The sequence below is a fragment of the Bufo bufo genome, chromosome 2 (assembly GCF_905171765.1).
Source record: "Bufo bufo chromosome 2, aBufBuf1.1, whole genome shotgun sequence".
NCBI classification, from domain to species: domain Eukaryota; kingdom Metazoa; phylum Chordata; class Amphibia; order Anura; family Bufonidae; genus Bufo; species Bufo bufo.
In genome coordinates, this window is record NC_053390.1 from 780803201 (window position 1) to 780828266 (window position 25066).

Below are 25066 nucleotides of genomic sequence, written 5' to 3' on the forward strand. Positions count from 1 at the left end.
AAATTTAGAATTTTAGGAGCAACACAGTAACAATGCAGATAAATCACAAGAATCTGCCAAACTAATCATATGCTAAATAGTGTCAAGTCCAATTTATGTATGAGATAGCCAAGATGATTGTCTATAAAATGATGGTAGTCTCACGATCGGAGCTGTGGTGGATGGTGAGATATGGAGCCTGAAAGTCAAAAGTTCAAAACATTGTTACCCTTTTGCTCGTCAGTGTACATAGTTGGAAGACCGGATCTGATCAATTGGTATTACTGGGCAGTCATTTTCTCACAAACAACTCAATGACCAGAATGCAACTTCTCAAGGGTACAAGCCTAGGGCATGGGACTTAGACGTAGCTAATTATAATTTCTCCATAAATCAGTTTATATGAATATGTTCTAGGAAGAAGTTATGCCAATTAGCTAATAACAAGCTTTGCCTCTATTGCTACCGGATGGAAGGTAGCTACAAACAATCTATCCTATAAAAGTCAATGGTCGACCTTTCAAAAGGCTTTGAAACATGACAGAGGAGTGTTGCCTGGCCTATAAGACACCATTTAAAGTGCTCTCCATTAGGCGATATTGTATTCCCCAAATTATAACTATGTTCTGTACCTTTCCTAGATGAGAAGTATGGACTGTATATTTTGCCATTTTTTTCAGCAAATTGACATTATCTTTATAAGTATGTCTCTTAGTACCTACAGGTTGGGTGAAAGCCGTAGTAAATCATGAAAGTGATGCCCCGGATGAGATCAGCTATGAGAGGGGAGACATGATAGAGATAATCACCACCTATATTGAATGCATGGATTGGTTTGTGGGAAGAAATATAACCACTGGAAGCACTGGATTTGTGAAAACATGCAATATGAAACCTCATATGTCAGAGGGGTAAGAAACTTGGTAAAAACGTATTGTACCCTTTCAGAAAAGACCTGTAAGGCTTATTATTTTATATGTGACCTGTTAGCTACTATGGGCTTCACCAGTACGCACAAGTGCCTTGAGAGAATTGGCATTTGCCACCACAAGCCTGATTCAGCAACCATTCAGCCTGACAAGGGACATAGTATTGCCCGATGAGGGAGGAACAGGTACCAGGGTTATACTGGAGGTATAGCCGGAAGCAAATGATAATCAGGCCCATACCGGGTGGTGAGGTGGTAGACTGTTCATTTTTGTATAGGTGCCTTCAAGATATAAAAAGCTGAACGATCAGCTCACCCGATACCACGAACGTTATATTGTGGTGCTCAAAACTGCAGGCTCGTTCTCAGGTAGATATACATCCGAAATTCCGGGGAATTGGCACTTCGCTAAAATTCTAAGCTTATTACTATATCTTAGGACACAGATAACAAAATTAAAATACAATCTCCTACACGTTTTGCGTGCACAATGCACATGAAATGCATGAATTGTATTTACATTTTATGTGTCCTAAAATTTTGCAAAGTGCCAATTCCTCTAAATTTTTGATAGGTACCTTCTACTTTATAGCTCTCCTAAAGTTTGAAAGACTTTCTTTGTAATGTTCACTTGCTTCCTAAATGTAAAATTATAATTATAAATATATAATAATATATAATTATAAATAGGCTGCTTCTGCAGTGTGCAAGTCCTTCACCTAGCCACTCATGCTGTTAAATCTGACATAAATCCATCTTAGCTCTGCTCCTTTTTCTAGTGGCTCTTTCTGCTCTCTCCCTCCCTTCTCTCATTGTTAGAGATATCAGCAGGAAAGAGGAGGAGATTCTGCATAGCAGATTAGAGTGTGGTGAGGGGGGAAAGCATCTTTGGACAGCAACTCTCACAAGCTATAGATAGGGAGGAAAGCCCATACAAGGCAGCAGCATTTTCAATACACAGTCCTCACGTCTAGAATGTATTACTGGGAGGGACATATTCACATGAGGAAATCATTAGCATATGTGAAAATAATTTACTTTGTCAAATGTGTCCTTCACATTTTTTTATAAACATCATAAGGTCCACATATTTTATAAGAATAAGTGGACCATATACAAAAGATACATGTGTAAGTATGATGGATCTATTCCTAAATTACTTTCATGAGTTTTCTCATGTCCCATTATCCAGACAGAAGAGCACACACCTTCCCATAGATGACACTGAACTGAGCCTAAAAAGCTCAGAAGAAGACTTTGATTTTGAGGCAGCAAAGGCTTTACTGCAAAAGATATCACAATCTGACGTCTGCCACTTGTACAAGCTCGGTAAGCCTTGGTAATCCCCGAAGAGAGGGTCGGTCAATCCAACTGCACTGCTTATAAATGATACAAGTATGATACGGTGCTGTAGGAACCTTAGGGTACTTTCACATTAGCGGCAGGGGACTCCGGCAGGTGAACAGCCTGTCGGATCCGTCCTACCGCTAGTTCACGTGTGCCTCCGGACTGCCGCTCCGTCCCCATTGACAATAAATTATAATGGGGAGGGGGCGGCACGGCAGCACACGGCGAGAGGCAGCCGGACTAAAAGTACTGCATGCATATATTATAGTCAATGGGGACGGAGCGGCAGTCCAGGGGTCACACGTGAACTAGCGGCAAGACGGATCCGACAGGCCGTTCACCCGCCGGAACAGCCTGCCAGAGTACCCTGCCGCAGTGTCCCTCTGTAGTTGTCACATGGCCTGTACCTATTAGGGTGCATTCACATCACCATTTAGCTTTCCATTCTCCATCAGTTGTCATCCATTTGAGCCATTTCCATCTGAGATCCGTTTTCTCAGGCTACTTCCACACTGGCATTTCTATTTGCCGGTATTGAGATCCGTCATAGGGTCTCAATACCGGAAAAAAAAAACGCTTCTGTTTTGTCCCCATTCACTGTCAATGGGGACAAAACGTAACAGAGAAGAACGGAAGGCTCCAAAATACTTTCGGTTCCGTTGGGTTGTGTGACCATACTGGAGAGCAAACCTTTTCTTTCCGTCATGGAATGTGGAGCAAAACGAATCTGCAAGTCAATGGGGACGGATCTGTTTAACTCTGACACTGTGACACAATAGAAAACGGATCCGTCCCCATTGACTTTCAATGGAGTTCATGACGGGTCCATCTTGGGTATGTTAAAGATAATACAACTGGATCTGTTCGTAACGGATGCAGACGGTTGTATTATCAGTAATGGAAGCCCATCTAAAAAATGGATCTCAGACGGAAATGGCTCAAACGGATGACAACTGATGTAACAAGATCTGTTTTTTTTCTCTCTTCTTCTGACTGATCAGAAGAACGGAAAGCTACAGTAAACGGTGATGTGAATGCACCCTAATTATTATTTATCCCTCTTGACTGCTTAATTTGATTTTTTAATACATCCAGCTCCAATTATCAATTAGAAATACGGGATCAGCAAAAGGTATCAATCCATTCAATGTTAATATTCATGGCCAAGTTTTGTGAAAAAGATTTTCCCACTAACAACACAGTCCTATGGAAAAGGGATATTTGTCTGACCATGGGGACCTCCAGCAATCGCAAAAACAGAAGTCCCAGTGACTTTTATGAGAATGGGACAGTGTTGCGCATGTTCATTTTGCCAGAGATAGTGTAGAGCTATGGTCACAAGGAGGGAGATGATAGAAGCCAAGAATGACCAACTTTTTGGCACTTTGAAAAAAAAGGAAAAAGCAAGGTCTGGTTTCTAGAGGCAGGGCTACCATGATATATGAACCCACATGGACAAATTGCCAGGGGCCCAGTAATGCATATCATGTCCATAAACCTCCATCTTCTACCTTATTGGTGAAAATTGGTTGTCACCTTGGGAAAGATGTTATAATTCTCCTCAGCAACTGTGATCTTCTTGGGTCCATATACCACTCATTTAATGCATCCATGGTGGAATGGGAGAAGGAGACCAATTCAGACATTTTGCAAACCCTTTGCAAAAAAAAAACTTTATAAAAAATCTCCAACAGTTTTGTATCTACAGCCTATAAAGACCTATATGTCATCGTGGTTCCAAACAAACCCTGTGCGTAGTCTCATAATGCAGTCATCCATTATTCTCTTCCATGTGCGCCCTCAGTAAATGTCTGTATGTTTTTGCCTATCCCTGGTTACAGTCTACACCAGAAGTCTGAAACCTTTCAGGTCTGAGGGCCACATGTCAGAGTGCACAACATGAAAGGGCTGCACCGTAAAAAGGGCGCATTGCTGGGGTATTTCCATCTGAGACATGGATGGCATATTTAGTCAGAAATGTCTGACAGGTTGGGTACCACGTTTGGGGCTCCAATTTATGAGAACAATGAGGTTCCTTCTCCCCCATTTGACAGTCCAGGCAGGAGGGAGGAGACCATGACATGTGCAGTTCTCTCCATTGTTGTGCATGGGTGTTATGGAAACACTTGAGAATATCACAACTCCCATAAACTACAATGGTGGTGCTGAAGAAATATAAAAAAAAATTACAAGAAAAAAGAGTAGAATTGTATAGGAAGCTGTGGACAATATATGATGATATAACTCCATCCTGTCTTCTCTTGTAATTATGTTTTATAACAGATCAATTTGAGGAAACAGAAATTTGCCAAAATAAAGGTAAGGTTACAAAAATGATGTGCATATCGCACCTTTAAAATAATAATGCAAGTCAAACTGGACATATCAATCCCCCGCCACTCCCGTTCCCATTCCTCTCTGATCTCTAATTCCTGGTCACTCTTGACATGTAGGAAATAACTGCTCGACTAATGAGTGGCTGAGGGGCCAGGAAGTAGAGACTGGCGGAGAACTGTGAAGCAGTGCAACCTGAGCAGCGGGCAGGGGCGTAGCTATAGGGGGTGCAGAGGTAGCAGACGCTACCGGGCCCCGGAGCCTGAGGGGGCCCAAAGATCCTTGTGCCGCATAAGAAGAGACCAGTGTTAGAGAAAGTGCATGATGCTGGTCAAGTTACACCTCTGTCTGGAGCGAAGGGGTTAGGTCAAGAATTTGATTCAATTTTTGCTTTAGGCAGCATGAAGGCTGCCCCTGGCCACAAAGCACTGGGGGAAGGGGGGGTCCAAGCTGAACTCTTGCACCGGGGCCCATGAGCATTTAGCTATGCCCCTGGCAGCGCATAATAAGATGACTTATTAAATGCCCAAACAAGGGGTTGTCTGGACTTCTTAACTGATGAGCTATCCTCCTATATGATAAGACATTAATTAGTGCAGCATTTTAGACATATAAATTGAAAATTTTAGATTTGTTTGATGACTAACCCATATTCTACCTATTTTAAGTAAAAAATCTTTTAGAGGAAAGGAGTAAATATGAGACACAGTTTATACTAATTTAGAACATGTTGCTTAAATTTTAGAGAATTTGCATGTATCATCAAGTATCGATAGCAACAACTTAAAAGAAAAGTTGGAGACATTTCTGAGTCGGACTGCCTCTGCCTCTTGTCTACCATGCAAGGACACCTCCAGTGATTTACAAGATACAAACTCTGTTCATTCCCAAATCCAGACTGCTCTCAATGAATATGAGGACCCCATCTTCTGTATCTGTGTAGAAGAGGAGAATCATGAACCTTTACTCTCATTTCTAAACAGTGAAAAGTATCAGCCAAGCTTCAAAAAGCTTTATGATGTCTCATATACCTTCTTACAAACCTTATTTCATGGATATGATGAAGAAGAAGAGTTGGTTCGGTACCTTAGTATGGTCCGAGGAGAAGCTAAGAAGTCCTGTTTGAAATGGGCCCAGGCAAGAATTTGCTTTCTTCTGGGCAGGCTTTGTACTAAGAGAAACAAGTTCTCCCAAGCTCGTGTTTACTTTGAAGAAGCCATGGTAGTCATTAATGGGGACTTTTCTGATATTTTTCTATTTGCTGCTGTCCACATGAACCTGAATGCTATCTACTTAAAACAAAAATCAAAGGACAAAAGCTGGCTAATGATCGACAAGTCTTCTTCATTATTCCTTGGACTGCAAAACTATATAAGCAGCACCGATATGGAGCCTGCAATTCTGAAATATGCCTTGAAAAAGGTGATACTGAGTCAAGACCAGAAGAGTGAGATAAAGGTTTGTCAGCTTCTAGTCAAGACTTTCATCGACTTGAGACAACACAATGAAGCTTTGCCATTTATCGAGAGGCTCCAAGCCTTGAACAACTCAATGGACTCCAGTAAGAGTTTTTCGTCAGGGTACTACTTTCAGATGGCTGATATTTATACTAAGAAGTGTTTACCACACTTGACCTTGAGCTGCGTTAAAGTAGCTTCTAAGGTTTCTGGTAGCATCATGGACACTTTAAGAAGGATTAGTTTCATCACAGAAAACACTTCTAAGAGACTTAAAAGACCAAGGACGATATTTCCATCTCAAATTGCATATCATCTAAGACATGCCCTTAAATCAGTGGTCACCAGTCAAGACCAGGAACTATGTTGCTTCATATATCTGAGCTTATCGGACATATGCTCAAGTCACAGGCTGTACAGAGAAGCTCGAACATATATCATGAAGGCAATGGACACTTTTCCCATGGATATAAAGTACAGGGTGGACATTTTTGTATCACTTGCATGGCTCTACATGCTTGAAGGAGAGAGCAGTGTTTCTCTTGATATATTGAACAGAATGGTGTCATTTCCTGACTGTACACAACACCAGCTTGGAATTGCCCACAACCTTGTTGGTATTGCTCTAAGACGAGGAGGTAAAATTGAAGACGCGGCTAGACACTACTGTATAGCTTTGCAGATCTCACGAGAGGTGGTAAATCTGCAGAACCAGGCAGCTGTGCTGGCTAACTTTGGCATGTTATTCTTGCACATGAATGCTCGGATTCTGGCAGAAGTATTCTTGGTTAAATCAGTCATCCTTTATTCTGGACTTCCAATTATGGAAAATGGGGCCAATTTTATATATGTTTTATTAATGCTTGGAAGCCACTACATCACAGGAGACCATAAGGAAAAGGGAAGATCATATTATGAATGGGCACTACTTGTTGCAATGGAAACAAACCATTTGGAAGGTGAGCTATAATAAATGTACTTTTAACAATGACATCAAGAATAACTGAATAGATTTAAGGGATTGTCCAATGGCACACAGATTTCTTGAGTGATTTTCAAATATAATTAAACTTACTAATATACTTTGATTCTGAAAACTTTACAGATATCCCGATTTCAGCAGCAATCATTTGTTCTCAAAAGTGGAACTTCTTCTGTAAGCTGGGATGTTTCCTAACAGAGGTTCTGTTGATAATGTCATGAAGGGGACTAGCTATCTGGCTATGAAGGGGGCTGGCTCTCCTGATCAGTTCATTAGCTAATCCAGACCCATTTTCCATCTGTGCATCGGCTATGACAATGGGTCTGGCTTAGGTAATGAACTGATCCGGACAGTCAGCCCCCTTCATCACATCACCAACAAAGAGAACCGGAGGAAGCTCTCTGCCTGTGTTGGAGCATCACAGCTTACAGAAGAAGCTCCACTTCTAGGAAAACATGATGGAGACTGACATTGGGCCATCTGTTACGTTTTAGAAATTAAAGTACAGATGTAGCAGGGGTAACACACACACTCTTAACTCAAATTTCTTAACTCATCGCGTTATCTTGAAACAAAAACCCTTGAAAAGCAATTGCATTTAGTTGCATTTAGTTTAGATAACATGTCTCATAAAGCATATAAGTAAGTTTCAATATTTTACATTTAGAAACCACTCAAGCCCATTTAGAACAATGCCACCGCTTTTCATGAGATGACAGCTAAGAAAAGATTGAGATGTTGCAATTTCTTATCTACGTTAGTAGCCTAGCAGTCCTCAGTGCAGAAATTTCAACTTATTAATAACACTTGACCAATCTACGTGTACAATTTGCTGTATATGCGGGCAGTGTATTCTAGAGCAAGAAAAGCTGACCAGATTGATTGTTTTATAGTTTTAGGGCAAGATATGCAATAGAACCTGAAATTGATTGATTTAGACTGGAATCACACATGCAGTTTTTGGAGCTAAAGTCAGATGTGGATCCAAAAAATACAAAAATTAGACCGACAATTCTAATCTTGTTTGTATCCATGCTAAGAATAAGCAAATTTCTTTAAATTCTTTTCAATTCATCCAACTTGGCAAAGAAGTAAGAGAGAGAGTGAAAGAGAATGTTAGTTCCGCAGTGGAACACAGAGCAGTGATTGATAAATTTCAGGATTTTCTGGCGGAGTTTTCTGCCAAATGTGAAGGCACCCTAAGGCTAGTTTCCCTTCTGTGGCACAGCTTTTCGGCAGGCTGTTCCGGCAGAGAAGAAGATAGTGAACCTGCCCGCCTGACCCCATTGACTTCAATGGGATCCAGAGGAGATCTGGCAGCTCCTCTGCAAATATGTCGGGATTTGGCAGGCCAAAAACCACTGTATGCAGTGTTTTTTGTCTGGCCGATTCCCAGCATTCTCTGCTGGAACAGCCTACTCCTTATGAGTAGTGCCTAGTAGGTGTGAGGAGTCTTATAGTCCAGGTGATGCTCCTCTGGGATTGTGGGAAAAATATATGCAAATTAGATTTCCGTTAAAAAGCAAAAGTCAATGCTCAAACAGGTCTTGAAGCATAATTACGATATCCTCTGCAGACAGCTGTTTCAGGGTGATTGCCCCTCATCAGTGCAGAGCAGAGAGATACGACTTAGCTAGAAGAAAGGCTTGGTCAGGATTCGGGGGGTTCTATTTCTATTTATGGAGAGTGCCTAGTAGGCGTGAGGAGTCTTACAGACCAGGCAACGCTCCTCTGGGTTGCTGGAAAAAAGGATATGCAAATTAGCTTTCTTAAGGAGGGAAAGCTAATTTGCATACATTTCTTTTTCTTTCTCTCTCACTCTCTTTAAAAAAAAAAAAATAAAAAAAAACATCCAAACGAATCTTTGATTCTACCAAATGAGAATAAAAAAAAATATTAAAATTAACGAGTCAATTCGCTCATCACTAATCCATTCGTATGGTTGATTCTAAAAGCTGAATTAAAAAAAGCCACAAAATGTGCAATTTTATAGCAAATCCACAGGTTTAATGTCTGATAGTTGTGGATCCTACCACTGGGATCTTTAACTATCTAGAGAGCAGGAGAAATGATTCATATGGGAGTACCCCTTTAAATTCTGTTCAGTTGGTCCTATTTAGGCATTCACAACATTCCCTTTGAGGACATACATAATGGAATCATCAAAATCCCTGTGTAGCTGTATCCTCAAGGTGGCTGGCTTCTGTGGCTACACTTAAAGTGCAGAGTCATATTCCTATGTTTGTTCAGGCTTTTACTGATGTCTATGTCGTATTATGTCTTCTTCTGACAGGTCAGCTTCGTGCCGTCCAGCTCCTGTGTCATTTTTACAACACACTTGTAGTTAATGAGGCCCAGTGCATCATTTATAATGAATACCAGCTGTCCTTAGCCAAGAAAATGTCTGACAAAGTGTTGGAGGGTCAAGTGCTTGAAACAATTAGCCAGCTGTATCTATCTTTAGGTACTGAAAGGTAAGTGGGGCAGTAAGGGTAAAAATAAATGTATAGTATTTCGGTGTAATTTATTATCTATGTGATTGTGATGATCAATAGTGGTGATGCCGTTGTAAATCTGTTTGGTGAGAAATGTTTGGTAAAAAATCTTTGATCTCAGACTTCCAATCTTGAGACTTCGGTTCCATGGGAGTTCTGTTGGAAATAGGAAGGATTCCATGTTTCAAGACCCTTTAAATGGGTTCTCTGTTTTGGACATTTCCTACTTAATGGAAGAGTTTCATTGACAATAAGCCGATCACAAAGCATCGTCCTCCTGGGATCCCCAGTGATCAGCTGCAATCTGTTAGCAAACCTGACGGTACTGTAAGTGTTTCATTTTCACGCAGTACCACCACAGGTGACAAAGCATTGCACATCCATTTATATCACGGAGCTGTCTGTGAAATATAGGACAGGATAAGAGAGGTCCTCCAGATTGAGAGATGTTCTTTGTAGCTGTTTTCCACTCTGACCAAGACATGAGGATCCTGAGGACTCCCTCTGCTCTATTAACTCAGAATTCAATAATAGGATATGAAATGGGTTTTGTAAACCAGACAACCCCTTTAAAAAGTTGGACATTGATGTATAGGGTATCTATGGGTGACACTAGAGACATATTTTCCCATGGAGCATTGCCTTCCTAATAGCTGGATCTCCACAATAATCTGTCAGCTATGGAACCCATGCTCCAGTCAATACTGTAAGAGGATATAATATCCTCCAATAAGACTAGAGCTATTTACTTACAGTACCGTATGTGCAATTGCACCAAAACTTACAATACACACCAAAAACGCACCAGTTATGACCCAATGCATATTAGTTGTGTATGAATAATGAGCTCAATATGACATGTTCTACTGTTAACACGAGAAGTAGTCACTTGCAGGTTAAAAGTATGCACTTCTCACTTACAGTTAGGTCCAGAAATATTTGGACAGTGACACAAGTTTTGGCATTTTAGCTGTTTACCAAAATAAGTGCAGACTCTCAGCTTTAATTTGAGGGTATTCACATCCTAATTGGAGGAAGGGTTTAGGAATTACAGCTCTTTACTATTTAGCTGCCTCTTTTTTAAGACACCAAAGGTAATTGGACATTTATCTCAAAAGCTATTTAAGGGACTGTATGGCTATTCCCCCTATTAATCCATCATCAATTAAGCAGGTAAAAGGTCTGGAGTTGATTCCTGGTGTGGCATTTGCTTTTTAAAGTTGTTGCTGTGAATCCACAACATGTGGTCAGAGGAGAAATGGCCAAATGAATAGTTTGGTAAATTCTGGTAAAAATAAGCACACCGGTGAGCTTGGGAACTCAAAAAGGCTTGGATGTCCATGGAAGATAACAGTGGTGGATGATCGCAGAATCCTTTCCATGGTTAAGACAAACCTCTTCAAAGCATCCACCCAAGTGAAGAACACTCATCGGCAAGTAGGTGTATCAGTATCTAAGTCTACCATAAAGAGAAAACTTCATGAGATCAAATACTGAGGGTTCACCACAAGGTGCAAACCATTAATCAGCCTCAAAAATAGAAAGGCCAGATTAATCTTTGCCAAAAAACATCAAAAGAAGCCAGTCCAGTTCTGGATAGCATTCTTTGGACAGATGAAACTACCAGAATGATGGGAAAAAGAAAGTATGGAATGGCTTGGAGCGGCTCATGATCCAAAGCACACCACATACTCTATAATACATGGTGGAGGCAATGTGATGGCATGGGCATGCATGGCTTCCAATGGCACTGGGTCACTAGTGTTTATAGATGATGTGACCGAAGACATGCATTAATTTCACTCGCTTATGACAAAACTTAAGGCAGAAAGACCCACTCTGAGTCTGAAGACAGCTGTAGTAAAGGCCTGGCAAAGCATTATAAAGGAAGAAACCCAACGTTTGGTGTTATCCATGGGTTTCAGACTTCAGGCAGTAATTGCCTACAAAGGATTCTCTACAAAGTATTAAAAATAAACATTTTATTTATGGTAATGTTAATTTGTCCTATTACTTTTTAGCCCCTGAAATGAGGAGGCTTTGTAGAAAAATGGCTGCAATTCCTAAACGTTTCACAGGATATTTCTGTTCAACCCCTTGAATAAAACCTGGAAGTCTATACTTCAATTGCATCTCAATTGTTTCATTTTAAATCCAATGTGGTAGCATGCAGAGACCAAATCATGAAGATTGTGTCACGGTTCAGAAATTTCTGGACCTAACGTTACATTTGTCCATCAAGTTCTACCAGTGGTGAGGATATGGATAAAATAAAAGGGACAGGAAGATTTTAGATCTTTGTTTCCCCATATTGATCCTGAGGGGAAAAAAAAAAAAGGTGCCATACTGTCTGTCCATGGATTGTGGTGACATTTTAGGCTGAGTTCACATCACCAGGTAGCTTTCTGTTCTTCACATCCATCAGAAGAACAAGAAAAATACCCTGATGCATCCTGAACGGAATGCTCTCCATTCAGAATGCATTAGGATAAAACTGAGTTTTTTTCCGGTATTGAGCCCCTATGACGAAACTCAATACCGGAAAATAAAAACGCTAGTGTGAAAGTACCCTTATGAACAGTTTGCATTAGTTTGTGTCACTTCCATCAAAGATCAGTTATTTTTAATAGGAGGAAAAGTACTGCATGAAGGACTTTTTCTCCCATCAAAAATAACTGAACTCTGACAGAACAGATACAAACTGACAGTTATTTTAAGTGTAAACTGATGCTACTTGAGAATAGATTATGCTCAAAATAAAGGATCCGTTTCTGCTAAAAACTATTTGTTCTTCTGACTGATCAAAAGAACGGAAAGCTAAATGGTGATGTGAACCTGGCCTCAGTCAATTTTTGGCGATCTAGAATTAATTTTTCTGTCATATCTGAACACTGCCTTTTGTCGTTGGTCTAGAGCCTGCAGATCGGCACTGGAATATACGAAAAGAAGTCTGGGCATTTTTATTGATCTTCAGTCTAAAGAGAAAGAAGCCTGCGCTTGGTTAATGGCTGGGAAGATTTATTATATTCTGGGCCAGAACGAACTGGTGGATCTGTATGTACAGGTATCTATTACAGGGGCGTAGCTATAGGGGGTGCAGAGGTAGCGGTCGCTACTGGGCCCAGGAGACTGAGGGGGCCCAAAGACCCTTGTGTCGTCTAAGTAACCTGTATTATAGAAAGTGCATGCTGGCCAGAAAGCACTGATGGAAGGGGGGCCCAAGCTGAACTCTTGCACCAGGGCCCATGAGCCTTTAGCTACACCCCTTTATCTATATATAACATTAGTAGGTATAACATGTATTGAGGTCTCCAGAGATGAAAGATGAAACTTAGACTATGGTCTTCCCCTGTAGCGGTGACACCACATATCGTACGTATAAACGCCACAGTAGTCACCACAGTAGTAAGGCTGATCGACTACTTTTAATGGGGTCAAACAATCAAACCGTGATCCAGAAGTTGCAAATTCCGGAAGAGCACCATCAGTTTGTGGTACAATCAGTGTTGGATCCTGTTTTTCTCGGCTATGGTGTTTGAGACTTATGTTCCGGCAATCCATAAGAAGATGGAACAATTGGACTGGTGAGCTTCACTACACCCCCCACCCCATCCTCTTTCTTGAAAGGGATTCTCTAATATTTACATATTGATGGCCTGTCCTCAGGATAGGTCATCAATATGAGATGGCAGGGATCCGACTCCTGGCACCCTCACTGATCCGCTGTTTGAGCACAGCGCTGCCCATTTGATAGTGACTGTGCTTGGTTTCACAGCTCAGTCCCATTCATTTGAATGGGACTGACTCTGAGCTGCGCCTAGGCCAGTGGTGGGCAACCTTTTTTGTCAACTGAGCCAAATATCGCCAAAACCACGATTGGAATTTCTTTCGAGAGCCACATTTTTAAAACCTAAAATATTGCATCAACAGTACCAGTGAGGACTATTAGGCTCATGCACACGACCGTGTGCTCGCAAAAAAGTAGCGCATGCTGAAGTGAATGGGTCCATGATGCGTGCTGCACACGGCTGTGTGCAGCCCGCATCAAGGACCCATTCACTTCAATGGGTCCAGGATCCGGGCGCATGCACTACTTTCCATTTCATCCACCATGACGGCCCACCTTGAGATTGACCCTTGACCTCTGTAGGGGCAGGAACACATAGAGAGTTTAAGAACCCCCCCACCCCTCCACCTCCTCAGTGCTTTCCTGCCCCTACAGGGGCCAACACGTGGAGAGGATCCTCCTCAGGGAGGATTACATCGTTAGTTTTTACTTTGCAGGTTCTCCAGCTGGCCTCCCACGGCATGGGCTAAGGCTGGCCAGCTTGGAACATCGAGGACCCTCGTCTCGGCCTATGCTGAGGCCTGTGGTCCTCCCCCATACCTCTCGTACTTCCTTCCCTCCTTAGGGAAGCAGTCGGGGGTGCCGGATTCGCGGGCGCGCGGTGTGCGGTATGCGGCGTTCTTCCTCTGCATGCTGTGCGCTCGTGACCGGCTGGGGGAGCAGGTACGGCGAGGGGCGGGCCGGACGCCGCACGCATCCTCTCATAGGCTCGTGTGGCGCCGGCTCTTGCCGTCACTACAGGCGCAGCTTGATGACGTCAGACGCCGGGAAATTTGAAAAGGAAAGTAGACCGCGGTCCCTCCAGCTCTTGCCTGCTGCACCGCGATGTCTGAGACACCTGCTCCCCGCCAGGAAGGCCCTGATCCCACTACTGCCAGTACCGTGAGTCCCCTTCTGGGGGGTATATATTTCAGCCTTTTGTCATTGAAATTCTAATTGGCATATCTGGTTGTTTCCTCACTCCAGGGCAGCAAGGAGTCAAAGCCAAAGTCCAAACTCCTAAAATGCTGCGCTTGTTCTAAGCGTCTCCCTGAGAACTACAAAAAAAGATTGTGCAAATCTTGCACATCGGAAATTTGGAAAGAAGAAAAACCAGATATTCTGTCTGAAATGAAATCTTTTATTGCAGACGAAATTAAGTCCTCTTTAGCCACCCTGACAGCCCCCGCTAGTACTCCTATCCCCTCCAAGAAACGCAAGTTGTCCGCTATTTCCTCCTCTGAGGGCGAGGAGGTGGAAGTGGCTTCCACCTCATCCAGACAATTTCCTAATGAGGAACCCTTGTCTGACGGGGAAATTCCGGACGAGGATAAAAAATATTTCTTCTCCGCTGATGAAATGGAGGAGCTACTGAGAGCAGTTAGATCCACAATGGGTATCGAGGATACCCCTAAACCTCGTACGGTACAAGACGAAATGTTTGGGGGCCTTAGATCTAAATCCTCTATAGTTTTCCCATTAATGAAAATATAAAGGAGATGATAATGGAAGAATGGTCAGACCCGGAGAAGAGGTTAGGTGTTCCTAAGGAGTTCAGAAACAGGCTCTGCTTTGATCCGACTGAATGCAAACTTTACAATCAGACCCCTAAAGTGGATCTACAAGTGGCTAAGGTAGTAAAGAGGACCGCTCTACCCTTTGAAGACTCCTCACAGTTGAATGATCCTATGGATAGGAAGGCAGACGGGCTCCTAAAAAGATCCTGGGAATCAGCCATGTTTGGGGTCAAGACTAATATCGCTGCTACTTCTGTTGCTAGAGCAATGTATATATGGCTAGGGGAGTTGGACGTATACCTGAAAAATAAAACCCCAAGAGAAGAGATCAGAGACTCGCTCCCTCTTCTACGCTCCGCCACTGCATTTCTGGCCGATGCTTCTGCAGAGTCGATCCGCTTCTCAGCCAAGGATGCGGCTCTTTCTAATGCAGCCCGGCGGGCGTTATGGATGAAGGCCTGGTCCGGGGACAAGGCTTCCAAGGCTAAACTCTGCTCCATCCCCTTCTCAGGGGAATTTGTCTTCGGTCCCACTTTGGATAAAATCCTAGAGGGGGCAGCAGACAAGAAAAAGGGGTTCCCAGAGGAGAAAGATTCTAAAAAGAAGCCCTTTCGTCAATTCCAGCCTCAGCAGAGATCCTACAGGGGGAAAGGGAAAACTGGCCGATGGAGCTTTCCCAAAGGAGGGAGAGGAAGAGGCTTCATACTCAACCCCCAAAATAGACCAAACAAACAGCAGTGACGCCAGAGTAGGGGGGCGACTGATGGGTTTTCTATCTTCCTGGAAACAGGTAACTTCAAATCCCTGGGTTCTAAATGTAATCTCTCAGGGCTACAAGATAGAATTCGCATCAGTCCCCCCAGGAAGATTCTGCATCTCACACCAGCGCAGATCAGAACTTCCAAAAATTTGGCAGGGCGTCCAAGACCTCTTGGACCTAGGGGTGATTCAAAGGGTCCCTATCCCAGAGGAAAGGAGAGGGTTTTATTCCAGCCTTTTTTTAATAAAAAAGCCAGACCAATCCTTTCGCACCATTATAAACTTAAAACCCCTAAACAAGTCCATTTTATACAGGAGGTTCAGGATGGAAACAATCCCATCCATAATTCCCCTGATCCTGAAGGGGGCGTTCATGGCATCGATCGATTTAAAGGACGCCTACTACCACGTCCCCATTCATCATCTCTCTCAGAGGTATCTAAGATTTGCTATAAAGGGTCAAGACGGATCAATCCATCACTTTCAATATGTGGCCCTTCCCTTCGGTATCTCCTCGGCCCCCAGGGTCTTCACAAAAGTAGTAGTAGAGATGGTGGCCTATCTTCGTCAAGAGGGAATTACAATCATCCCATATCTCGACGACTTCCTGATTCTGGGCAAAACAGAGTCCGAGAACCTCCGAGCAACGCAAAGATTCTCGGAATTCCTAAGCAATCTCGGCTGGATCATAAATCTAAAGAAATCCACCCTAATCCCATCCAGGAGAATAAGGTTCCTGGGTGTGGAGCTGGACTCATCCCTGTTAAGAACCTTCCTCCCTCAGGACAAGGCCACGACTCTAGTGGAAAAGATCCGAGCATTTCAGAGGTCTCGCAATTGCTCCATCCGCAAGGCCATGAGTCTCCTGGGAAGCCTAACAGCCTGCATCCCTTCGGTTGCCTGGTGCCAAGGCCACACAAGGGTGATCCAGAGTTGGATCCTAGGCATCTGGGACGGGAAGCAGGTAAGTCTGGACAAGACTTTCCGGATCCCGCAGGCCGTAAAAACAGACCTAGACTGGTGGAAAGAAAGAGGAAGACTGCTTGGAGGCCTACAGTGGCAGAACCATCCGGCAGTTCAGGTTATCACGGACGCAAGCCTCGGAGGCTGGGGTGCAAAGATTGGAGATCATCTTCTACAGGGCTCCTGGCCAGCCGAGATACGCGTCAAATCCTCAAACTACAGAGAGCTGTATGCAGTCCTGGAGGCGTTATTAAGGGGAGAGAGTTTTTTAAAAGGGCAACACCTAAGAGTAATGTCCTACAACACCACAACGGTGGCCTATCTGCGACATCAAGGAGGGACAAGGTCACGGCCTTTGGGTGCGTTAGCAAGAAGAATCTTCTCCTGGGCAGAAGAGAACGTCTTATCTCTCTCCTCCATCGACCTAAAGGGCTGCGAAAATACGATAGCAGATTTCCTGAGCAGGAGGACGATAGATCCAGGAGAATGGTCTCTGAACAGGGACATCTTCCGGAAGATCTCGGAAAGATGGGGCCGTCCGGAGGTAGACTTGTTCGCCTCCAGAAAAAATGCGCAGGTGGAATGCTTCTGCTCCCTAAACCGGGAAGACAGACCCTGGGCAATCGATGCCCTATCGATACACTGGAATTGGAACCTGGCCTACGCCTTCCCCCCAATACCTCTTCTTCCCAGGGTCATCCAGAAACTCCTAGGGGAACCAACTACTCTGATCTTAATAGCCCCTTTGTGGCCAAAGAGGAGTTGGTTCTCCACCCTAAAACAGCTATCGCTGGAGGATCCATGGGAGATCCCTTTCCAGAAAGATGTTCTAGTCCAGGGCCCTCTACTTCATCCAGACCCCGGGATATTCAAACTGTCAGTCTGGATCCTGAGAGCGAGACATTAAGAAACAGGGGTCTTTCAGAAAAAGTGATATCTACCCTAAGGGCCAGTAGGAAAAATGTGACGTCTGCCATCTACCTAAAGATCTGGAAGAGATACTGTTCCTGGTTAGGAGTGGAGCGCCCAGACACCTCCTCCCCTCCCATCAATAGGATCTTGGATTTTCTACAGTGCGGCTTGGAATTGGGCCTAAGACCTAGTACCCTGAAAGTCCAGGTTTCTGCTCTCAGCTCCTTTTATGACTGCAGCCTAGCTAGCCACAGATGGATCAGGAGGTTCTTTAGAGCGGTTTCAAGATTGAGACCCTCTCTGAAATCGAGGGCTCCTACTTGGGACCTTAACATAGTCCTAGAAGGCCTAACGAAACCTCCCTTCGTACCGTTATCAGAAATCTCTTTAAAACACCTTTCCCTAAAAACTGCCTTTTTAATTGCTATCACCTCAGCAAGACGTATTGGAGAGATCCAGGCCCTTTCTTGTAGGGAACCCTACCTCCAGATCACCCAAGATCACATCCGTTTAACTCTCGATCCAGGTTTTCTCCCAAAAGTAGTCTCCCCCTTCCATCGGGAACAGGAGATCTTTCTACCTTCCATCCCCAGATCTGAATCTTCAGGGTCTAGTGTTAATTTACATCTCTTAGATGTCAGGGATACAGTGATCCAGTACCTGGATTATACCAGGGACTTTAGGGTTGATGGCAATCTCCTTGTTCAGTTTTCAGGGAAAAATAAGGGAAAGAAATTAGCTAGGTCTTCCATAGCCAGATGGATCAGATCCACCATTGAATATTGTTACAGGTTCCAGAATATACCCAGTCCTGATAATGTTAAGGCCCACTCTACTAGGGCCACTGCCTCCTCTTGGGCTGAGAAAGGAGGAGTCTCGCTTGACCAGATTTGCAAGGCTGCAACCTGGTCAAGCACCAATACCTTTGTAAAACATTACCGTCTTAATCTTCCGGATTCGAATGAAACTCTTTTCGGCCGGAGGGTTTTACAGGCGTTATCCCCACCCTTTTAGTTATCTGTTATGTCTCAAGGTGGGCCGTCATGGTGGATGAAATGGAAAAACCGCAATTAGACTTACCGGTAATTCCGTTTCCTTGAATCCACCATGACGGCCCATACTATTCCCCTTCCCAAAAAAAAAAAAAAAAAAAAAGGGGAGATATATGCTTACGAATATATCTTTTCATACTTACGTACTTTAGGATAGATAGGAGTTTAAGGGTATGGATTAATATCCTTTTACTTTTGTTCCACCTTTTCGGGTAATTGTAAAGCACTGAGGAGGTGGAGGGGTGGGGGGTTCTTAAACTCTCTATGTGTTCCTGCCCCTACAGAGGTCAAGGGTCAATCTCAAGGTGGGCCGTCATGGTGGATTCAAGGAAACGGAATTACCGGTAAGTCTAATTGCGGTTTTTTTTGCGGTGCGGAGGCACAGCCAGAAACACCACGGAAGCACACTGTAGCACTCATATCCCGGATCCTGGACCCATTGAAGTGAATGGGTCCATGATGTGGGCTGCACATGGCCGTGTGCAGCCCGCATCATGGACCCATTCACTTCAGCATGCGCTACTTTTTTGCGGTGCGGGCAGTCGGAGGGGGATCGCGAACCCCATTCAAGTGAATGGGTCCGCGATCCTCATGCAGCTGCCCCATGGTCTGTGTCCGTGCATTGCGGACCGCTATTTGCGGTCCGCAGCACAGGCACGGCGCCCTTACATTCGTGGGCATGAGCCCAGAGTGTGTTTTTGAATACTTTTATATGTACTTTCTTTTATTTGGATCTTGATTATTATTTCATTTTATCTTTATCATTTTTTACTTTTCTTAAACTTGTCTGCAGACGTGGATGTAATGTGGATGACGCACTTATGGGGGATATCTGTGGATGACGCACTTATGGGGGATATCTGTGGATGACGCACTTATGGGGGATATCTGTGGATGACGCACTTATGGGGGATATCTGTGGATGACGCACTTATGGGGGATATCTGTGGATGACGCACTTATGGGGGATATCTGTGGATGACGCACTTATGGGGGATATCTGTGGATGACGCACTTATGGGGGATATCTGTGGATGACGCACTTATGGGGGATATCTGTGGATGACGCACTTATGGGGGATATCTGTGGATGACGCACTTATGGGGGATATCTGTGGATGACACATATATAGCATAAGATGCTATATATTTGTCATCCACAGATATCCCCCATAAGTGCCCTCCACAGATATCCCCCATAAGTGCCCTCCACAGATATCCCCCATAAGTGCCCTCCACAGATATCCCCCATAAGTGCCCTCCACAGATATCCCCCATAAGTGCGTCATCCACAGATATCCCCCATAAGTGCGTCATCCACAGATATCCCCCATAAGTGCGTCATCCACAGATATCCCCCATAAGTGCCCTCCACAGATATCCCCCATAAGTGCCCTCCACAGATATCCCCCATAAGTGCCTTCCAGTAAGTAATGTATTAGTGGGGGGAAGGAAGGGGGCAGGGACACTTGCGGCGGGGCCGGTGCAGTGCACACACCGGGGGCAGCTCCTACCTTTATGCTGCGCGACATTTCGTTCCTCCTGAGCGGCGGCCTCTTCACCATTCCACCCCTCCTCACAGTGGGCAGCCGAACTGCCCCGCCTGCCTGCTTCATTCATAAAGTGGAAGGAGCAGACAGACGGGGCAGCAGACGCATGACGGACAATTTACAAGCGGCTTGAGCGGCGCGATATGGCTGCGCGGCCGCCCACCCGCCAGCCCGAACCAAAGAGCCGCAGTGAAGGATCAAAAGAGCCGCGGCTTGCCGAACACTGGCCTAGGCCATTAACCAATGAACGTGACGTCACTGGCCTAGGAAGAGGCATAAGTGCACTCAGCGGGGGATCAGTGGGGGTGCTGGAACTCAGACCTCCAACGATCTCATGCTGATGACCTGTCCTGAGGATAGGCCATCACTATGAAAATCCTCGAGAACCCCTTTAATGTCCACTTGTTACTGTGTCCCTGTCTCTGATATCCATTGTGTTTAGTCATTTAGCGGCTCAATATCCGGCAGTGTAGTACGGTAGTTTAGCCCCTTCCCGACCTGTGCAGTACTGCGGAAGCAAGGAGCTAGTTAGCAAGAACTTCTGTATTATTATAGTATTATGGTCCAGTGATGGTGCAGGCTCAGGAGCTGTACCCACACCATCACTTGCAGGTGCCAGCTGTATTATCCAGCTGGCACCCTTCTCTCTCTGCTGGGAACAGTGATAACTCTGATCCATTAAAGGGATTATCCAACCACAAAAATGCCCCCCCCCAATGCCCAGGCTCCTCACACAGATTGTACTTACTCGCTACCCCTTCCCCCACTCGTCGCTTCTGATGCCTACACGGCTGCCGCTGCATCTCGCAGCATGTTTTGATCCGAGCGACAGAGCGGGCAGCCAATAGCAAGCCTCGATGGGGACGAGCGGAGGCCATGCGGGCATCAGAAGCAATGCCGGTGCCAGGGAATAAGTACAATATGTGTGTGGGGGGGGGGGGGGGGCATTTTTGGATTTGTGTAACCCCTTTAAATGCTGCAATCAATGTTGACCATTTCATCTAAGGCCGCTTTCACATCTGCACTTTTCATTTCCATTCTTATGCTCCGTTACAGGAACAGAAGAACGAAAATAACGAAAGTTCTGTATTCGGCTGAACTGAAGCGAACGGAACCTACGGACCCCATTGATTACAATGGGATCCGTTAGGTTTCCATTCAGGAGAAGGTTTTTGTAGCGGAGACAAAAGTCTGCTACAAAAACCTTCTCCTGAATGGAAACCTAATGGATCCCATTATAGTCAATGGGGTCTGTAGGCTACGTTCGCTTTAGTCAAGTGCCAAATCCAGCACTTCCGGTATTTTCGTTCTTCTGCTCCTATAACAGAGCAGAAGAACAGAAATGTAAAAGCACAGATGTGAAAGCAGCCTAAGTGGTCTGAGGCTACATTCACACATCAGTATTTTTCTATATCCCGATTTTCGGTCTGTTTTTTGCGGATCCGTTCCTGAAAATGTTTCCGTATGTCATCCGTTTTTTGCGGATCCGCAAAAAACGGAAACATGTATAAATTTCTATAAGCAAATAAAGTTGTTTGGATTTCTTTTAAAAAAAAAAATTAAAAAAAATTAAAATGTAATTTCCAGGAACGGAATCCGCATAAAAGGGATGACATACGTAATGACATCCGAATGTCTTCCGTTTTTTGCGGATCCATTGACTTTGTATTGTACCAGGATCCGAATTTTGCGGAAAAGAATAGGACATGTTTTATATTTAAACGGACATGCGGAACGGAACAACGGAAACGGACAGCACACATTGTGCTGTCCGATTTTTTCCAGGACCCATTGAAAATGAATGGGTCCAGATCTGGTCCAGATCTGTTCCGCAAAAAACGGAACAAATCAGGAAAGAAAAAACGGACGTGTGAATGGACCCTGAGACAGAGGGAGAGTCCCTCTCCCAATCCATTGGCCCCAGCCCCTCAATGCCAAAGGGTTTCCATGGCAGCCAGGGGTCTAACAATGGCCCCCAGGCCTGCTGTGTATGGATGCCTATGAGGTCCTGCCTTTGCTGTAACTGACATAATACATTGCTATACAGAAATATAACTTATATCGGATGAATGCTTGTTCGTCCCCTTTAGGGTCTTTGGAAAAAGGAAAAAGAAAGTTAAAAAAGTGTTTGGAAAAATAAAAAAGAAATCCCTTTTTGTGTAAACGCCTTTATATGTGTAAGCAAAAAATTAGTCCGTATCTCTTTGTCCGCGACTCATGCAATACAATAAAATAATCACATTATTTTTTTTTCCATTTGGTGAATATTAAAAAAGTAGAAATAAAAAATGTCCAAATTGCTGTTTTTTGTTCATACCAGCTGCTGAAAGACACAATAAAAAGAGATTAAAAAGTAGAAACTACCCCAAAATGTCACCAATGAAAATTATAACTTTTCCAACAGAAAACAAGCCCTCATACTCCTCTGTTGACCATGGATTTAGCTTTTTCCATTATTTCGGTATGGACCTGTGTACTGAGGACGGTGGACAATTGTGACCCCCTGTAGATTTCAGTAGAACATAATCCATTTCTGTCTATTACGTATACACAGTATGTATTATATATTATGCATTTTATGTACCGTATATAGTGTATGTATCATGTAGATCATTTATATTATGCATATATGATGCTGGAAATGAATGGAGAATAATCTTCTTCCCAGGTCGCTCAGAATGTAGCTCTGTGCACGGGGGATCCACAGCTAGGCATGCAACTGTATGAAGCTAGCGGAGATATATTCTTCAATGGAACCAATGACAGAAATAAGGCGACAACCTTTTACAGGGCAAGTATAAAATAATGATTGTATGAAGTGCTGCATATCTGGGAGTATTGCTAGTTATGGATTATTTGTCATGCTGATTCCTAGAAATATCTTCTGCTATGTATTAAAGCACGACCTGGCCAGAGAATAGCAACCATATATTAAAGAAGTGGTTTTCTCCTCTGAAGTCCATGGGGGTTATAGAGAAAGTCACTCCTTAAGTCCTAAAATAACACCTCTTTTTGGCTGGATGCGATTGCAGGATGGTCTTCAGGAACTTCTATTTATCTAGGAGGGGGGACTCTCAGAGGTGATCAGTGAGAATATATGGTAAATAGCGACACCATGGGTATTACAGACCTTCCTTCCTCAGCACAGGTCCCTCAATCATTGATTTGTGTATTCCTATGTTTGTAAGGCTTTTTATTGAGGGATTATAGCGTTGGTTTTCCTCAGTTAGTGTCACTATTGATAAGTTTTATTTTCAAGTTAATTGAGTTTAATAGAGTAAAACCTCTCCAACAAAAGACCACCTCTATAAGGCTGAGTTCAGACGGGCGTTGCGGGAAAATGTGCGGGTGCGTTGCGGGAACACTCACGATTTTTCCGCGCGAGTGCAAAACATTGTAATGCGTTTTGCACTCGCGTGAGAAAAATCGCGCATGTTTGGTACCCAAACCCGAACTTCTTTACAAAAGTTCGGGCTTGGGATCGGTGTTCTGTAGATTGTATTATTTTCCCTTATAATAGCATTCCGAATACATAAAATATTTAACTCACCTTAGTCCACTTGATCGCGCAGCCCGGCTTCTCGTCTGTCTTCTTTGTTGAACAGGACCTGTGGTGAGCATTCATTACAGGAACAGGACCTGTGGTGACGTCACTCCGGTGATCCATCACATGATCCATCACATGATCCATCACCATGGTAAAAGATCATGTGATGACCAGAGTGACATCACCACAGGTCCTGTTCCTGTAATTAATGCTCACCACAGGTCCTGTTCAACAAAGGAGACAGACGAGAAGCCGGGCAGCGTGATCAAGTGGACTAAGGTGAGTTAAATTATTATTATTATTTTTTTAACCCCTCCAGTGCTATTTTACTATGCATTCTGTATTCAGAATGCTATTATTTTCCCTTATAACCATGTTATAAGGGGAAATAATAATGATCGGGTCTCCATCCCGATCGTCTCCTAGCAACCGTGCGTGAAAATCGCACCGCATCCGCACTTGCTTGCGGATGCTTGCGATTTTCACGCAACCCCATTCACTTCTATGGGGCCTGCGTTGCGTGAAAAACACAGAATATAGAGCATGCTGCGATTTTCACGCAACGCACAAGTGATGTGTGAAAATCACCGCTCATGTGAACAGCCCCATAGAAATGAATGGGTCCAGATTCAGTGCGGGTGCAATAGGTTCACCTACCGCATTGCACCCGCGCGGAAATCTCGCCCGTGTGAACGCAGCCTAAGAAGACTAAGGGCCAGATTTATCATTAGCTCAGGTCAGAATAATGGAGTGAAAAAGTCCCAAAAAAAGTCCCAAACGCTAAAACTGCGCACAAATTTGCGACTTTATTCTGCTCTGCACTATGCTCGCCAGTTTTCTGAAAGTGGGCGTGTTTTCTTATGTAAATGAATCTCTAGACAGATTTACTATTGGGATTATTTAAAAAGTCGCAAAAAAGTCGCAATTTCACTCCAGTGAGGACCATGCTTATCTTATGAGACTTTTTAATAGAACATGCGACTTTTTCATAAAAACGTGCGACTTTTTCGTAAAGATGTGCGACTTTTGTAAAGCTGCTTACTGACGGATAAACTGCTACCTTCAAACCACATTTATTACAGTCTTAAAGGGCAGATCATAAATCTGACTTGGCTAAAACTGACTTTAGCCATATGTGAAAGTGGAGTGAGCTGTCAGAGTAATGATAAATCTGGCCCTAACTCTAGACCAGATTTTCTGTGACAAATGTTTGGGTCTATCACATAATAGATATATTTTCCATCTTCCTTGAGCGGTCTTCTAAAAGACCAATGTAATTCAAAGCAATTTTTGGTGTTTATGTCATGGAGGTTTCTTCTGGGAAGGCTTTCTGCAGCGTACTCAAGTTGTGTGTAGAAAGGTGTTCCTGGGTGTAGTAGTGCAATAGACACTAACCTGAGACGGCTGACTCTCTGCAT

General features: G+C 43.8%; 2 protein-coding genes across 4 annotated transcripts in view; both read left to right on the forward strand.

The window, feature by feature from the left end:
- Nucleotides 1-25066, forward strand: part of SH3TC1 (SH3 domain and tetratricopeptide repeats 1) — a 74779-nt gene that overhangs the window by 35941 nt on the left and 13772 nt on the right. For 2 of the 3 annotated variants that reach the window (XM_040419156.1, XM_040419158.1), the window contains exons 9-15: nt 695-890; nt 2100-2236; nt 4538-4573; nt 5334-7004; nt 9321-9501; nt 12436-12586; nt 22770-22892. In XM_040419156.1, coding sequence (XP_040275090.1) covers nt 695-890; nt 2100-2236; nt 4538-4573; nt 5334-7004; nt 9321-9501; nt 12436-12586; nt 22770-22892 — 2495 coding nt within the window. The remainder of the gene's footprint in view (nt 1-694; nt 891-2099; nt 2237-4537; nt 4574-5333; nt 7005-9320; nt 9502-12435; nt 12587-22769; nt 22893-25066) is intronic. The other variant, XM_040419157.1, reaches the window with a different exon arrangement.
- Nucleotides 17017-18209, forward strand: LOC120990383. The gene is made up of 2 exons (XM_040419159.1): nt 17017-17914; nt 17946-18209. Exons 1-2 carry the CDS (start codon nt 17074-17076, stop codon nt 18011-18013), a joined length of 909 nt encoding a protein of 302 aa, XP_040275093.1. The 5' UTR covers nt 17017-17073; the 3' UTR covers nt 18014-18209.